The 17,928-nt window shown below is 44.7% G+C and overlaps 2 protein-coding genes across 2 annotated transcripts in view; both read right to left on the bottom strand.

The window, feature by feature from the left end:
• Positions 1-17,576, bottom strand: part of CILK1 (ciliogenesis associated kinase 1) — a gene marked incomplete at its 5' end in the record, with an annotated part of 36,319 nt that extends 18,743 nt beyond the window's left edge. The window contains 4 exons of the mRNA XM_080934085.1: positions 7,732-7,811; positions 8,832-8,953; positions 13,364-13,418; positions 17,476-17,576. Coding sequence (XP_080790211.1) covers positions 7,732-7,811; positions 8,832-8,953; positions 13,364-13,418; positions 17,476-17,576 — 358 coding nt within the window. The remainder of the gene's footprint in view (positions 1-7,731; positions 7,812-8,831; positions 8,954-13,363; positions 13,419-17,475) is intronic.
• Positions 17,577-17,605: 29 nt separating this feature from the next.
• On the bottom strand, positions 17,606-17,722 carry LOC308433935 (uncharacterized protein; the record flags this gene model as incomplete). Its single annotated transcript, XM_080934088.1, has 1 exon — positions 17,606-17,722. One exon carries the CDS (start codon positions 17,720-17,722, stop codon positions 17,606-17,608), a length of 117 nt encoding a protein of 38 aa, XP_080790214.1.
• Positions 17,723-17,928: the final 206 nt, after the last annotated feature.

Below are 17,928 nucleotides of genomic sequence, written 5' to 3'. Positions count from 1 at the left end.
TACCTGGGATGGTTTCCAGGACCCTCACATCTGTGAGAGGGTGGGTTCTCTACCTAAAGAAGAACCGGAAGGCAGTTTTCTTACCGACAGATGGGAAAACCAAGTTATGAGCAGGGGCAGCAAGTCACTCACAGCCCCACCAAGACCCCTGAGTGCCAAGCACGACCCTCTCCCACTTGGCTCGGACACCTACACCTTCACCTGTGCTTTGGGTCTCTCAAGTCCACATCAACGCTGACTCCCCCATAGACGTCCCCTCCCTCCTCGAACTGAAACTTTAGAAACTTACATGGCTTTTCTCTTCTCGTGACTCATCTGTCTTTGGACCTCCTCCCCGCAGCAGCCACCTCTGACATCATCTATAGAACCCACATCAACTCTCCTCTCCTCTGACTCAGTCCCTCCTGCCACATCGCCCGGTGCTCAGCACGCCTCGGCTGTACACTCCAAACCTCTTCTGAGGCCGCTGTGAGCCAAGCTCTTCTAAGCACCGAGCACCCTTCCCCAGTGGTCAGGCTGTATCCTTTCACTCTTGATCTTAGTCCCACAGAGTGCATGCGTGCTCATCAAGAGGCATGAGGATTCAGATTCCTCCAAGCAGCTTCGTTCTTCAAACCTCATTTGTTTTAGTGAAACATTACTATTTAAAGAGACAGGCTCCGCTTAGGACGTGAATGCATAGACCAGCAAGGATGCCTATGGTCATTTAACCCTTTAGTGCCCGAGTCTCCTCATTAGCAAAATAGAGACTACCATCTGCTTCACAGCTTTGCTTTGCAGGATAAAACACCTTACGTCTAAATCTATACACTGACATAGCAGCACCTTGGGAGGGCCGAGGTGGGCTTGCATATATGGTGTCCTGTTTTGCAGATGAGAATTAAGGCTTCTGAGGCTAGTGACAAGTGCCATCTGTGGGGAGCTGGCTGTAGAGTTCTGCTTTGATTCCTGCCTGGGTCTGCTGCCGTGTGCGCCCCCTTCTTCCTTCTAGCTGCACATGTAGATATCTCATAACAGCAGACCACTGCCACAGTCAGGATCTCCCAGTTCGAAACAGCCTCCAGAACACAGAAACAAGGCTTCCCTTTCCATCCAGATAGAAGATTTTCATAAATAACTTCAAGGAAGGAAGAAAACAGCCTTGAGGAAGGCCTCTCCCTGTCCATATTCTGTTATCGATGACTCGGACTAATGAGGGGAGATGGCTGAAGAGTATCTACGCATTATGAATTTATGTGGAACATCTTTGTGCCGTAAAAATCATTTGAGATAATTCTCAGCCTCCCTTATTTCCTTCCTTCCCTGAATCTAAAGCTACAAAAATCTAAAGGGAACAGCAGCACAGGTACACAAAGGGTCACCTCAAGGTCACACACTTACAATGGTGAGACTCAAAGACACCACATCACCTCTAGGGCAAAACACCACTAAAACACATTTCCATTACCTGACGGGGATATGTACCCTCACCAGCAGGAAACATACAATTTGGATTATATTCCTGCAAGGGACATGTGCTCTGACACTGTTCAGTCAGTACCAAGCACAGCCACGTGCTCATTCCCCACGGTAGGTAAAATACTCAGTGACAGGAGACGTGGCTATAGCAACCACCCGCTGTGCTGTTCTTCTCTCTCAGAGGACAGTACTCCCCGGGGCAGCTGCACCTTCTTATGGTGAGAACGAACTACCTACCGGGGAGGGCCGAAACTCACTGGACAGCACCATGAAGTGTGCCAGATAGCTTTACTACCACAGGAAAGGGGGAATATCCAGGAGCAAGTGCACTTAATCAAAGCCAAGTCACAACCACACCAACACTCTAAGTTAGAAACAAACAAACAAACAAAAACCCAAAAGAATACAAAATACCACATTTATTTATTAGGTGTGTGTTTTTTGAGTGTGTGTGTATTGTGAGTGTGTGTGCATGTTTTACTGAAGCACATGTGTGGAGGTCAGAGGACAACTCGCAGGAACTGGCTTACTCTTTCCACTGACAAGGAACTCAATCTGACAGGTTTGGTGATAAGTGTTCTGACCCACTAAAGCCACCTCTCTTTTTTTGTACCCTATGCCCTGTTTTTTAAAAAGTTATTCATCATCATCATCATCATCATCATCACCATCAGCATCATCACCATCAGCATCATCACCATCATCATCATCATCATCATCATCATCATCATCATCAGCAGCAGCAGCAGCAGCAGCAGCAGCAGCAGCAGCAGCAGCAGCAGCAGCAGCAACTAAGGGGACAGGACTTGAGCTTCCCCTGAATTACTGGATTGTGCTCTCTGTCCCGGTCTCCTCTTCTTTGAAAGGCACAGCTACTCTATTCTCTCTCTGTGATGTTATCAAAGAATGAAAAGGGTAACAGATGAAGCTGGCTGCAACCAGAACCACGCATATTGATGTTGGGAAAAATGTCAACAACGACCACCTCTGGTGATGGCCGGGGTGGTGGGGTTACGAAAGTGCAGGCCTGAACCTCCACAGCTGACCCTTCCTTTACACTGCGCACACTCCCAGTGTCTAAGGCTTGAGAAGGAATGGCAGTGCAGAGGGACTGCTGAGGACTGCTGAGCCGTTAGCTGAGGACATCTGTGTCCGCACCACACATGTCCATGACTGTTTACGTGTGAGGGACAAAAGGGCCTGTACAGGCGGTAAGCATGTGGGCGTGGATGAACGTGTATGGGTACATAAATACTTCATTAAGTAGAGACTCTGGAGAAAGGCTGCAAGTTCTTCCTAGCAGTAGATTCTGAGTCTCATGCAAAGGAGTAAGAAGAAAGCCTCCCACTCAGCCTCCGGGGTTAAGGAACAAATGGCTAAACCTCGGTCTCCTCTTGGAAAATAAGCTGGCAGAGACAGAACTCCTTTGGTTCCCTACTTTTGTCCTTTGAGCTTATGTGCCCTTTACTAGTTGTGCTTAAAGTACTGTGTTTGACAAACCATCCACTGTGAACTCTAAAGAGCCAGGGCTCCGCAGTCAACTGGGTCAGAGCTCACCTGTACTAGAAGAGGTTCACCGAGCTGGATGAACAAGCCAGCTCAGCCTTGTGCCTCATTCATGGATTACAAAGCCTGTGTGGAGGAGGACAAGGGACAGCCTATGTGCTTCATCTATTCTATAACCGTGAAGGGTTACTTAGAGGTAAAGAGCAAGCTGGTACTGAGCCTGAATATAATGTGTCACATTGTACAATACAACATTTTTCTACCCACTCTGGTATTTGCCAAAAAGTTTCAACCCAGACTCCTTACTGAGTAATAAATACATTTTTTTAAGTGAAATGTTTACCATGACAACATCCATAAACTGAGTTCATAGACTTCTGTCTGTACAAAATCAGCCACTGTCTACATGCTAAAACGACCTCAAATGACCTTCTCAGAGGACGTGTGGTTTTTCCCTCTCAGATGTCCAGGTATTGGCTACATATTCATGGGAACGTTACCAATGCAACCTGGTCTCCTCTGCAGTGGTTAGGACCAGCAACATCCCAGAGAGCTGATGAAGTGACTATCTCCCAGTCACTGCTGCCCAACCTTTCACAAGGTCAGCTGAGAGGAAAAACACAATGGAGAGTTCCTGAAGGGCATACAGCCATGCTTCCCTTAGGACATTCTAGATCTCTCAGTGGACTACTCACAGCATCCCTGAAGTGAGTCACAGCAGAATTGCTTTCTCTGATCAGGTGATGTGACTGGCCTACACAGTAAAGGCTATCACAGAAAACCAGCCTATGCAGACAGATGCTGTGCTTACTATTAAATCATCCGACACACTGCCCTTTCCAAAGGGCCCATGAGAAAGTGTCTTTCTGGTCATGGTATCCAGAATAGATTTTTGCCCAGTAAGATGGCTCAGCAGGTGAAAATCTTGCTTCTAAGCCTGATGACATCAGTTGAAAACCTATGCAAGGTTGGAAGGAAGAGGACTCATTGCAAAACCCCTGCAAGTTGTCCTCTGACCTCTGCACCCAAACTGTGACACACACACAAACCCACACAAACACTCACATACACACTCACACACATACTCACACACACAAACACACACAGACACAAACATACACACACACAGACACACACACTCACATACACACTCACACACAAACACACTCACACAGACACAAACATACACACACACTCACACACACTCACAAACACTTGCACACTCACACAGACACAAACATACACACTCACAAATACTTGCATACTCACACAGACACAAACACATACACAGACACAGACATACACACACACTAAATAAATAAATGTAAAATGAACATATTAACTTAAAAATAATAGCTCTTCTTTTGGTAACTGGTTTATTTTTTGTTTGTTTGTTTGTTTTTGTTGTTTTGAGACAGGGTTTCTCTGTGTAGCCACTCTACTCTGGTTGTCCTGAAACTTACTGTGTAGACCAGGCTGGCCTTGAATTTACAGAGATTTGCCTGCCTCTGCCTTCCAAGTGCTGGGATTAAAGTTGTGCACCACTATGCCCAGCTAACTCGTCTATTTTTATGTCAAGGAAAGTACACATGGTCTAACTGATTGTGTTTAACATTTTCCTTTGTATAACAAGCTTAGAACCAAATCTGCTTCTTCTACTGAAATAAAATTTGCTGGCATGCCGGACATATCTTCCAAATATTAGACTATTGGAATGTTACTGTTTACCCTGCCCCTGCCCCCTGTGCTGATACACACAACCAGAGTGTAAGACTCTGTTGCTGAAGACACCATTTATTTATACCTTCAAACATAGAAAAAAAATCAAACCTGTGCCCAACTAGAAGCTTCATCCCCACAAACTCTGCAACCTACAACACTGATCCACCTTCCAAACACACTGGTACGGTAGCGGCACACGTTATGGGAGTAACCAACCACTTTAAAACAACCGGATTTAAGGCTCACTCCATGATATGAAATCCATACTTGACACCATCAGTGAGGCCAAGAGACAGAACTAGTGGCCCTAGGGAAGAACCTGCTACTATAGCAACAAAATAGCTTGTAACAGCTATTGCTATATATCTACAGGTCAGTGCACAGCTCGGCCTTCATCAGAAATGTCTCTTCTTGGTAGATGACACAGAGGCCCACAACTGAACGCTATGCAGACAAGGAGAGACCTTGGAACACTCAGCCCTGAGTGGGATGTCTTTATCAAACCCTCTCCTCAAGGCTCAGGGATCCGTGCAGAAGAAGAGGCAGAAAAACTGTAAGAGCCAGAGAGAGATGCTGACTCCAGGGAAATTGTGTGTTCTAGACACAACCAGGCTGATGTACACCTTGTCAACTCACAGAGACCGACAGCACACACAGGACCTGCACGGCTCATCCCAGACAAAATCTAAGCATAGAGAAGGGGAAGTGGACACACAGTCCCACTTCTAACCAAGGAACTAATGATATCTGCTGAGAAACAGAAAGTCAGTTTCCTCCAATGGAGTGATATTAGATATATCAACCACACCCCAACTCCAGCCTCATGCTCAGGTGCAGATTCCACATTTTCCTGTGTGCTGTTTTATGATTGTGATTTAGTATTTTCTGACAACCCTTCCTTTTGGGAGAAAAAAAAAAACCCATGAATTTGGATGGGTAGGGAGGTGATAAAAATTTAGGAGGTCTGGGGAGAGAGGAAAAAATACAATCAGAATATATTATATGAAAATATTTTAGAATAATAATTTTAAAAAAAATCTACCAAAATGTGTCCAATTACAGTCCTCCTGCCATTCCCACCAAACTGGAATATAGCCTTTCTTTTCTTCTTCCTTCCTCTCTTTTCCTTTTTCTTCTTCAGACAAGGTCTTACTATGTAGCCCTGGCTGGCCTTGAACTTGTTATGTAGATCAGGCTGGCCTCAAATTCATGGAGATCTGCCCACCTCTACCTCCCCAGTGCTGAGACTAAAGAACTGTGCCAGCAAACCTGGCTAGCTCACTTAGGGAAGGAGGAAGGGACGGATGGAGGGACAGAGGGAGTGACTCTTACTGTCAGTGCATCCCTACCATGCACTTTGTCTCTTTATCAGTTTGCCAAATTTTAATTTATTTTGCTTGACCCCCTTTGAAACAAACTAGAATACAAATGATGTAGGAAAAAATGGGTAGCAGAGTGCAGAGATGCTAGTGTGGGTTAGAGAGGTGTTAGCACAGATTAGAAAGATGCTAGTGTGGGTTAGAGAGGTGTTAGCACAGGTTAGAGAGATGCTAGTATGTGTTAGAGAGGTGTTAGCACAGGTTAAAGAGATGCTAGTGTGGGTTAGAGAGATGCTAGCACAGGTTAGAGATGCTAGCACAGGTTAGAGATGCTAGCACAGGTTAGAGATGCTAGCACAGGTTAGAGATGCTAGCACAGGTTAGAGATGCTAGCACAGGTTAGAGATGCTAGCACAGGTTAGAGATGCTAGCACAGGTTAGAGATGCTAGCACAGGTTAGAGATGCTAGCACAGGTTAGAGATGCTAGCACAGGTTAGAGAGATGCTAGTATGGGTTAGAGAGATGCTAGTGTGGGTTAGAGAGGTGTTAGCACAGGTTAGAGAGATGCTAGTGTGGGTTAGAGAGGTGTTAGCACAGGTTAGAGAGATGCTAGTGTGGGTTAGAGAGGTGTTAGCACAGGTTAGAGAGAAGCTAGTGTGGGTTAGAGAGATGCTAGCACAGGTTAGAGAGATGCTTGCACAGGTTAGAGAGATGTTTGCACAGGTTAGAGAGATGCTAGTGTGGGTTAGAGAGGTGTTAGCACAGGTTAGAGAGATGCTAGTGTGGGTTAGAGAGATGCTAGCACAGGTTAGAGAGATGCTTGCACAGGTTAGAGAGATGCTAGCACAGGTTAGAGAGATGCTAGCACAGGTTAGAGAGATGCTAGCACAGGTTAGAGAGATGCTAGCACAGGTTAGAGAGATGTTTGCACAGGTTAGAGAGATGCTAGTGTGGGTTAGAGAGGTGTTAGCACAGGTTAGAGAGAAGCTAGTGTGGGTTAGAGAGATGCTAGCACAGGTTAGAGAGATGCTTGCACAGGTTAGAGAGATGCTAGCACAGGTTAGAGAGATGCTTGCACAGGTTAGAGAGATGCTTGCACAGGTTAGAGAGATGCTAGCACAGGTTAGAGAGATGCTAGCACAGGTTAGAGAGATGCTAGTGTGGGTTAGAGAGATGCTAGTGTGGGTTAGAGAGATGCTAGCACAGGTTAGAGAGATGTTTGCACAGGTTAGAGAGATGCTAGTGTGGGTTAGAGAGGTGTTAGCACAGGTTAGAGAGAAGCTAGTGTGGGTTAGAGAGATGCTAGCACAGGTTAGAGAGATGCTTGCACAGGTTAGAGAGATGTTTGCACAGGTTAGAGAGATGCTAGCACAGGTTAGAGAGATGCTTGCACAGGTTAGATGTAGCACAGAGACCTCAGAATTCTGATCTGTGTTTCTTATTGATATATCAGTAAGTGGTGGGAAATAATTCTTAGATCCATTTATGACTAACAAGCATAACATAAAGAACACACACAGACACAGATATACACACACAGACACACATACACACAGACACACACACACACAGGAAAATTCCGGAATCAAAGTCTAAAGGTTACATATTCTGAAGGCCACTGTCAGCTCTAAAGTCTCTTGTAGAAGTGCATTACAAATACTTCCTGTGTCACGTACCTCCTGACACTCACTGCTATTCAGAAGCACAGGGCTGTAAAACACCTACCGTGTTTGTGAATGAATGCCAGTCCTTGCAATATCTGATACATTATATTCCTTATCGCAGACTCTGGAAACAACTTATTTCTGTATGGATCAGAAGAAAACAAAGTTAAAAACCCAAGTTTCTATATTAAAGAGGATCCCCTGTGTGTTTATGTCATTCTGGTTACATAGTTAACGAAATAAGAAAGTTTTACCAGATCCTTTGTTAATAAATACCGGAGAAAGCTAAGTAATAAACACCAATATATTCCCTTCTATTACGAAGAAGAGAGTAAATTTTTATAATGATGATGAATGAGAAACCTTCAACACTGTATCTAAAACAATCTGGACATGGCAGCCAATCCGTATTTCAGGATTTGGAAGGTTCACATAGAGCGCTGGTTCTCGGCCTTCCTGGTGCTGCGGGCCCTAGTACAGTTCCTCATGCTGTGACCACCCCCATGCATACTTATTTCATTGCTACTTCGTAACTGTAATCACACTGCTGTTAGAAATGATAATGTAGATATCTGATATGCAGGATATGCAGGGGTCATGACCCACAGGTTAAAAACTGCTGACACAGAAGGCTCTTGAGTTCCAGGCCAGTCTCAACTACGTGGCAAGTTCGAGGCCAGCCTAGTAATGAGATCACTTCTCAAAAAAAAAAAACTACAAAGCGAATGGAAGCAAGCAAGCTGCTTCTTGGGAGTCACCCCAGGGCTCCCGGGCACAGAAGGGTGGGTAGGTCTTTTCCTAGCCAGCAGATTCCATCATTAGGGTTCAAAGGCATGGCTGTTAAAGGACTACAGAAAGAGCTAGAAAAGTGAAATAAACAAAACAAAAAGCACGCCCACTTTGCAATATTAATTCATAAAATGTTGTGAGGCCGAGAGATGGCTCAGGGGTTAAGAACACATACTGCTCTCGGCAGAGGACCCTTGAGAATTCAGTTCCCGACGCCTGTGTTGGGATAGCTCATCTCCACTCCAGCAATGGCACCTCTGACTTTTGTGAGCACCTGTGCATACATGTGCTCCCTACATGGATAACTTAAAATAATAAAAATAAATCTCAAAGAGACTTTGTTAAAAGGAAAAGATTATGACCAAACCATACCTTTCTTTAATGAGCTGGTAAAGGTTTTCCTTCATGTACTCGAAGATAAAATAGAGATGGTCGTTTTCCCTGATAACCTCTTTTAACTTTACTATATTGGCATGACTGAGCTTCTTTAAAGACTGAAACAAAACAAAGTCAGAAAAATAAATCTGTCTAAAAGGGAAAGTAATCTTAAGCAGCCATAGCAAGCAATATCTAATCTTAGAACTGAGAAGAAAGAGTCCATGAATTACATTTTAATGGGAATTTAATCAAGAGTACTTTTCTAAGGGTCACTATAACTTTATTTAGAAAGATGACTTTGATCAACTGACTAGAAGGCCAGTATCTGAAGTTATGCTGGTATTCCTGGCTGTGCCCAGCCCAGAGCAATAGGTCTGGACTATTTTTGTGGCAATAGGCCCAGACTATTTTAGGCTCACATCCTCCTGAGCGTGGAATTTAGGTTGTGCAAGTGTTGAGAGGGGAGTCAATAAAGACGGCTGTGGTTTTAAGTCTTCTAGCACTAGAGAATACAGCTGGGTAAGGCTGAGGTCACCAGGCAATAGCCTGCAGACATGTTCGACAGGAAATTTCCAAAAGGACTGGGGCGCACAGCCTGAATGAGGCACAGCCTGGCTAACAGGCTCACAGCCTGACTGACTGGGGCTCACAGCCTGACTGACTGGGGCTCACAGCCTGACTGACTGGGGCTCACAGCCTGACTGACTGGGGCTCACAGCCTGACTGACTGGGGCTCACAGCCTGACTGACTGGGGCTCACAGCCTGACTGGGGCTCACAGCCTGACTGACTGGGGCTCACAGCCTGACTGGGGCTCACAGCCTGACTGACTGGGGCTCACAGCCTGACTGACTGGGGCTCACAGCCTGACTGACTGGGGCTCACAGCCTGACTGACTGGGGCTCACAGCCTGACTGACTGGGGCTCATAGCCTGACTGAGAGGGGCTCACAGCCTGACTGACAGGGGCTCACAGCCTGACTGACTGGGGCTCACAGCCTGACTGACTGGGGCTCACAGCCTGACTGACTGGGGCTCACAGCCTGACTGACTGGGGCTCACAGCCTGACTGGGGCTCACAGCCTGACTGACTGGGGCTCACAGCCTGATTCTATACCTTTATCATACATGTGAGCCTAAGACAAGATAGATGGTCCTTCCTACAATGTGAGCTTTAATCTCTAGGGAGGAATGAAGATATTATTGATGAAATTCTGAGGAAAAGGTCTATGAGCAATGAAGGTGAGAAAGCCAGGCAGTAGCTGAGGGACATGACCACGGTTCAGAAGATGATACTGGAGTTTCTTATTACTTATCCCGCATACATAGTTTTTAAAAGTTCATTTGAATGTAGCCCTGTACGTATGACTTGCTATATACACCGTCTGTCAATGGTGAACAAAACCACTGGCCTATTAGTGAGCAGCAACTGTATTCAAGGACAATATCCAAAGATACTCAATTACTGGGAGGCCTATCTGGATGATCAGAGTTTGAATCCATCACCTTAAAAAGTCTTTTCCTCCAATAGGGTAATGAGATCAATACTGATAAATCATAGAAACTTCCCTATCTTTGAATTTCATTAAAAAGAACACCCTTTTTGCTAGGTGGTGGTTGTATACCCTTTAATTCCCTAAATTTTTACACCTGGAAGGCAGAAGTTAGTCTGGGCTACAGAGTGAGTTTCAGGACAGCCAGGGCCACACAAACCTTGTCTCAAAAAACCTTTAGAAACAACAACAACAAACCAACCAACCAAACAATCAAAAATCCCCCAAACCAAAGAACCCCGATAAACCAAATAAAATGTGTGCAGAAGGAAGTGTTAAAGTGAGCATCCAAGTCCAGAAGGACCCAAATGATCAGAACTTGAAACGATGGAGCTTGGACCAGAGAGGAAACACAGCCAGTAGACAAAGAAAGGCCAAGGGAGACTTCTGGAACCTTCGCCCTGGAGGACAAATTCTTGCCAAGTCATCTTGCTGGCATGGACGCTCAGCTGCTTTGGCTACAGTCTTCTAGGTTTCCCCAGGACGCTTGGTTATTTCTTTTGCTAGTGTTGGATTCTTGCTTTCCCATGAGTAACAACACAGGCTGTTGTTCATTGGCTGAGCTGACTGCAGCCATCTTTCCTACCCATTTGCTTACAGCATGCCTCAGGTATCCCTCGATGAGCGCTTCACAGCAAATTCATTCAGAAAGAAGGAAGTCGTACTTAGAGCTTTTCTACAAAGAGGGCAGAGGTTTGGCTCTGAGGCTGTGGTCTGTCTGAATCTGTCTGTGTCTGAGTCACAGGCCCATGCCTAAGAGCAGCTTTGAAGCTCCTATTTCAGTGAGGTTAGCAAGCTAAATTCTGTGTAATCACATCACACAGACATACTTCTAGAAAGAAGCATCTTGTGTGGTTATAGAAACATTTCTGAGGGAGCAGAGACAAGCCTTTTTTTTGTAAGAGCAGATACACAACAGTAGCACCTCAAAACAAGTTGCCGGTTCCCACAGGGCACACTCCATGGATGAATCGATAGGATCAGTTCTGACACCCCCAGGGACTGGTCAATGCTTTCATCACTATTAAAACTACAAGGTACTATACCCTAAGAATAAGTATGGTGTAAGACAGTGTGTGCTTCTCAGAGGCCAACAGCCCAACCAGGAGCATAAAGTATGAATTTAAAATACATCTAATGTGGCTAGGCTTGCTGGTATGCATTGCATGCCTTTAATCCCAGTACTTGGTTGACAGATGCAGTTGGGTCTCTGTAAAACTAAGGTGAGTAATTTACAATCACGTTCACAACAGGGAATACTACATTTATTTATTATCTACTTACTTAACTTTACATTACGTGTACGTGTGTTGGACCTGCTTGCATGTATGTATACCACATGTCGGCAAGTGCCTAAGAAGAGACAGAGGGTGCTGCATCCCCCAGAACTGGTGGCAGTTTTGAGCCATCCATGTGTGTGTTAGGAAGGAAACCCAACTGGGTCCTCTACAAAAGCAGTTCGTATCCTTAACTTCTGAGCAACCTGTCTAGTCCTGAATACCTTAAACCTTAACTAAGCTTAATGTTATAGACTTCCAGCAAACAAATGCCATTCTTCAGATTGGAAGACTTGTAATTATTATTCTTTTTCTTTTTCTTTTCTTTTCTTTTCTTTCTTCTTCTTCTTCTTCTTCTTCTTTTTTTTGTTTTTGTTTTGTTTTGTTTTTTTTTTTGTTTTGTTTTTTGAGACAAGGTCTCTCTATCTAATCCTGGCCATCCTAGAATGTGCTATGTAGACCAGGCTCTTTTTGAACTCACAAAGATCTCACTATGTAGGCTTGGCTGGCCTGGAGTTCGATACATAGACCAGGTTGGCCCTGAACTCAGAGATCCACCTGTCTCAGCTTCCCAAGTGCTGGGATTACGGTCATCTGACATTTTTCACTCATTACATACACACACTGACAATATCTTCAGGTGTATGGAGTCTGAAAGAGTTACTGCTTTGCCCTTGATGAACAAAGTTTACAGGCCTCTGCTCTAGACCTAAACCCTATCCCATGTTCTAGATGGGCTGGTTTCATATCCTGGGCTTCTCAAACAGGGTTGAATGGGAGGGACAATGGATGAAGCACTATGGACTCCCGTGCACAGGAAAATAACTACGTACGGAAAACCCAAGCGGTCAGTCTACCAGGAAACACATAAGCGATGCCGGAGGCAGGATGGAGAGAAGAGAGGAAGAAGAGAAAAAAAAAAAAAAACGAAAAAAACAAAGGTCAGGGCTGGGGTGCAGCTCTGCTGAGCACTTGCTGGGTAGGCGTGAGGTCCGGGGCTTGCTCATCCGTGCTGGACTTTGGTGGTGGGGTTGGGGAGGCAAAAACAGGAGGTTCTTTTTCATCAGGCGTGGAGGAGCTTGTCAGTGACAGCAAGTGAGACAGTGCAGAACTAAAGAGAACTTCTAGTTCAAGGGCAACCTGTGCTACATAGGCAGACCTTATCTGAAAAACACCAAAAATAAAAATAAACCAAAGAAAACAAAACAACAACAAAGAAAGGAAAGAAGGAAGGAAGAAAGAGAGAGAAAAAAAAAAACCTAACCAACTAAACCAAAAATAGTGAAAACACAGTCCATGCAACGCTGGCAAAGCTCAGTGTTGGTTAAGGAATTCCATCTCACCCAACAGAGTACAGTTGGTGCAAAAAAGTTCAAGAGGCACTGCTATTGTGTCTAGGAAAAACACCCTACAGGTTTGCTTAGGTAATTAGGAAGGGCACCAATGGAGGCCTTGCTTCAGCAAATCAACAGCTGTTTGAAGAAATCCTTTAATGACAAAAACATTCTGGTAACAATATATCCACTAAGTAACTTCACGATCTTCCAGGGCCAGACACTAACTGTCTAATATCATTCCTCCGCTTTCACGGCATTGGTGAGAAAATATGAATGAATGACTGTGCCAACTATGAACCTAGCCACACAAGCAACTATTCAAATCAGCCAAATAGAACCATTCTGATAAATCAATAAATACCTTAACCTCTCGAAGGTTCATGCATTCTTCCCAGGAGTAAAACTTTCTTTTCATTCTGAAAGAGAAGAAAAAGAAATGGTTATTCCAGGTGATGGGCCGAACATCATTTTGTTTGTTTGTTTGTTCGTTTTAATTGCAACTCATAGCCACTTTTTAAAATAAAACGTTTCACATGATTTTTCCATTCCCTTTTATGAACATGATTTCTTAAAAATGACTTTATTCAGTGTTGGAGAGATGGCTTAGTGTTAGAGGGATGCATGCCTTTGCATGGTTACCCACATAGCCAGCACCCACACCAGGCAGCTCAAATTGCCTGCAACTCCAGCTCCAGGGGACCCAAATGTTCTTTTCTAGCCTCTGTGGGTATACACACACATAAAAATAATTAACTTTTTTATTCTGAACCTAACCAATGTTGGTTTCAATTTCTATAAAATGTTATTACTATCTTTAAAAAAAAAACCGAACTCATTTTAAAACCCGGTAAGTCAGTCGAGTGTAGTCACTAAACTTCCCAGCAGCTGTGGGAACCTGAGGTGCTGCTTGACTCCGACATATCTGGAAAGGACTCACACCTAAAACAATGTCCCCATCACACTGGCCTGCAGTGAGTCTGTGGGACACTGTCTTGGTTGGTGACTGAGGCTAGTGGGCTCGGCTCACTGTAGGCAGTGCCATCCCTGAGCAGCTGGTCCTGGATTATATAACAAAGTAGGCTGGGCTTAGCAACTGACAAGGAGCAAGCCAGTAAGCGGCATTCCTCCATGGCCCCTGCATCAGCTCCTGCCTCCAGGTTTCTGCCCTGACTTCCCTCAGTGCTAGAGTGTGACCAGAGCGTTGGAAGAAGAAATAAAGCCTCTCTTCACCAAGTTGCTTTTGGTCTGGTGTTTGTTTATCACAGCAACAAAAACCTTGACCAGGAATCTAGTGCAGTGTGAAGAGCCAGGACTACCACTTAGCCTGAAGGAAGCCCCCTCAAGTTTATCCTGTGTAGGCCGGTACTGGCCAATAGAACTTGGAGATTCTTGGTGATGGTGTGGTAGTCACAGATATGATGTTACAGGATGAGGTAGACAGTGGTTGTTAGACTGAGGGCAGGGGGTGGGTTAGAAAAAGAAAAGGAAAAGGAGGAGGAAGAGGAAGGAAGGGAGGTGATAAAGGTAAAAAGAAAGGTCCCTGGGAGAGTTGGGGGTGGATATGGCCAAGATACATTGTACATACATATGACATTTTCAAAGAATTAATTAAAATATATTTTTTAAAAACTGTGTCTACTGAGCAATTGAAGCTTGGCTAGTACACCATAGGAACTGTATTTTAATTTCAATGCAGATACAGTATCTCACTCCTAGTTGAAGGAGATGCCTATGCCCAGTCTAGGGTATTGGAATACTTGGTCTCAAGTAGGTGGCTGTTTAGGAAGGATCAGGAAGTGTGGCCTTGTTAGAAGAAGTAAGTCACTGGGGTGGGGGTGGGGAGCTCTGAAATTTCACAAGACTTACCCCATTTGGAGTGAGTGGGCTCTGTTTTCTGTTTGTGGTTCCAGACATAAGCTATCAGATGCTGGTTTTTCTCCTCTGAGCTTGCTACCTCAGCCCCACCACCATGAAAGTGCAGAACTAGTCAAGTGTAGCTAGGCACATGCAGTAGGGCCTATCACAAGACAGGGCCAAAAGGTATGAGTCAAGTTCAAGATACAGAAGGCCAACGACTCCAACAAAGAGGCAAGAGCGTGGTGGTGTGAGAAAGACAAAGCTGGAGAAACAGGACGAAGCTGCAGCAACGTGTAGGTCTCAGAACTGATGCTTGTTGCTAAGACAATGGCACTGAAAGAAGGTCACACTGGACTCTCCTAGGCTTTGGTGCAGGAAGTTCAGTTACAAAGAGATTCCAGGAAGCCAGGGCAAAGAGCAGTAAAACCAGGGGAAAGGTGAAAGATCAAGTACAAGACACATGACTGAGCTGAGACCAGAGATGAGACAAGGGTTACTATTGCTGTGAGGAAACACCATGAACAAAACGAGTTGGGTTTATGTGACTTATACCTTCACTTCCATAGTCATTCACTGAAGGAAGTCAGGACAGGAACTCAAACAGGGTGAGAACCTGGAGGCAGGAGATAATGCAGAGACCAGGGAAGTCTGATATCGGCTTACTCAGCTTGCTTTCTTATAAAACCCAGAATCACCAACCCAGGGATGGTACCACCCATAGTGGGCTTGGCCCTCCCTCATGAAGCACTAATTAAGAAAATGCCTTATAGGCCTGCCTATAGCCTAATCTTACAGAGGGTCTTAATTAAAGTTCCCTCTTTTCAGATGACTTTGGTTTGTGTCAAGTTGATACAAAACTATCCAGCACAAGACTGAAAAGAGGCGGGAGGACCCAAAGAATGTTTGTCACTAGTGGTTTTAATCAGCTGTCTTTTCAGTTTGGTATGAACAGTGAAATGACTACAGGCCAAGAGCCTTATAGCAGATCTGGCAGTCAGATGGCAAATGGCACTAGGTTGAAAGTGAGGTTCTAGTGGGGATGATGTAGGTAGACCAGATAGATACTTCGTACTGGCAGGACCTGATGAACAAAAGTGAGGCATCGGTGGGAGAAAAGTCAAGAGAACTCAGGTTTTGAGGTATCTGGAGGTAGGGAAATTGAGTAAAAAGGAGTTCTGTAGACCTGTAACCCAATTCTTGGGAGGCAAGGCAAGAGGGTTGTAGGTTCAAATCCAGCCTAGACTACATAGCAAAACTGTCTCATGTAAACAAAACATTTTTATCTGGAATAAAATGGAATGGTATACTGGATATAGGTTCAGTTCAAGGAATAATGATCTTTAAATGGTTACAGGACTTAGTGGAGATAGTGAGAAGGCAGAAGGACATAGGTGGCCCAGCAGGCAAACTCTAATACGGTCGCCAAAGACCACTATCTTCTGCTATTTATAATTACACACATACCCTTTGTCCTTCAATAACTTGCTTCTAGCTGGTAATGGCATGTCATTCTGAGAGAAAGTCACTTCAGTGATTGGTTTATAAGAGTATGCAAAAAGAGTAAAAAGATGGAAGATAGACTTCTTTCTTAAAAAAGAATATTATACTAGGTGGTAGTGGCACATGCCTTTAATCCCAGCACTCAGGAGATAGAGGCAAGTGGATCTCTGAGTTCAAGGCCAGCCTGGTTTACAGAGTGAGTTCTAGGACAGTCAGTGCTACACAGAGAAACGCTGTCTTGAAAACAAACAAAACCAACCAAACAACCAAACGAACAATTTGTTTATCTAGTGTACACATGGATGACAGTATACTACATGTGCCATGCGTGTGCAGGAGGTCCCAGAAGCTGGGAGAAGGTGTAACACCTTGGAACTGGAGTTACAGGTTGCTGTGAGCTGGGGCTGAAGAGTAGTGTTCCTCTGTAAGAGTAGTGGGCATTCTTAACCTCTGAGCCATCTCTCAGTTCCCTGCTCCTTTCCTATTGCCTATATCTCAGTGAAACAAGTCACCACATTGTGAATGACTCTTTGGAGCAGTCCACCTGGCAAAGGACTGAGAGGCAACCTCCGGGCAATAATCAGCAGAGAATGAAGACCCTCAGTCCAACAACTCTAAGGATCTAAATGGCACCTAAAGTCACATGAGAGAGCTTGGAAGTAGACCCTTCCCCTGTCCAGATGCCCATAATACCATAGTTTTGAGCAACACTTTGACTGCAGCCTCAGAAGAGCCCCTGAACCAGATAACTCAGCTAAATTGTGCTGGCTCACAGAAACTGAGATATGGTGTGTGTATGCTGTTCTAATCCACACACCTGGAGTAAACTCTATATAGCCACAGGTAAGTAATGAGACAGGTCTGAACGGTGGCCACAAGGGGACACAGAACAGCAGACACCACATAACCACACACTTCCTGGAAAATGGAGTTTATGAAGTTTACCCCTCCCTCATCAGAAGTCTTGTGGCTTCTTTATCATGTTAGAATCTTGCCTAATTCTTCTTCTTGCCTCCCATTCGCTCCTCCTTAGAAACGTTTCAAAGACAGGACAGAGTTGGAATCACCTAGAGGTCGAGCTGATTGTGGATTTGCAAGCGTCAGATGTAAACTTACTTTTTAATGGCAATCAGTTCTCCAGACTCGATGCTTCTCCCCAGCAGGACAGAGCCATAGGTCCCATCCCCAAGCTGCTTGATCGTTGTGTATCTATTCATGGTGCGCCTGCTCTGTCGGGACACTCATCTCAGGGCCGAGGTGGCTCCGTCCTGCAGTGGTAGGCCTCCCCAGACTGTAACCAGATTTTTCGATGGCAGCACCAGCACAAGGTATTCAACAGAACGCGATTATCTCCCAAATACATATTTTCAAAGATCAGTCTTCTGCCTGCAGAAAAGCATGGAGGGTTAGGACAAATGCTGATGAAGATTTTGAATCTGGAACTGTAACCCACCAGACTGCCATTTATTCATTTAAATAAAGTTTTACTGGGCTAAAGCATATTTACACTTGCTGGTTATCTCTACCCACAATAGCAGAACTGAGTATTTCTGAGCTTGGTATAGCCTA

Source organism: Micromys minutus (assembly GCF_963924665.1).
Source record: "Micromys minutus genome assembly, chromosome: 21".
NCBI lineage: Eukaryota > Metazoa > Chordata > Mammalia > Rodentia > Muridae > Micromys > Micromys minutus.
This window is presented reverse-complemented; position numbering and strand designations above follow the sequence as displayed.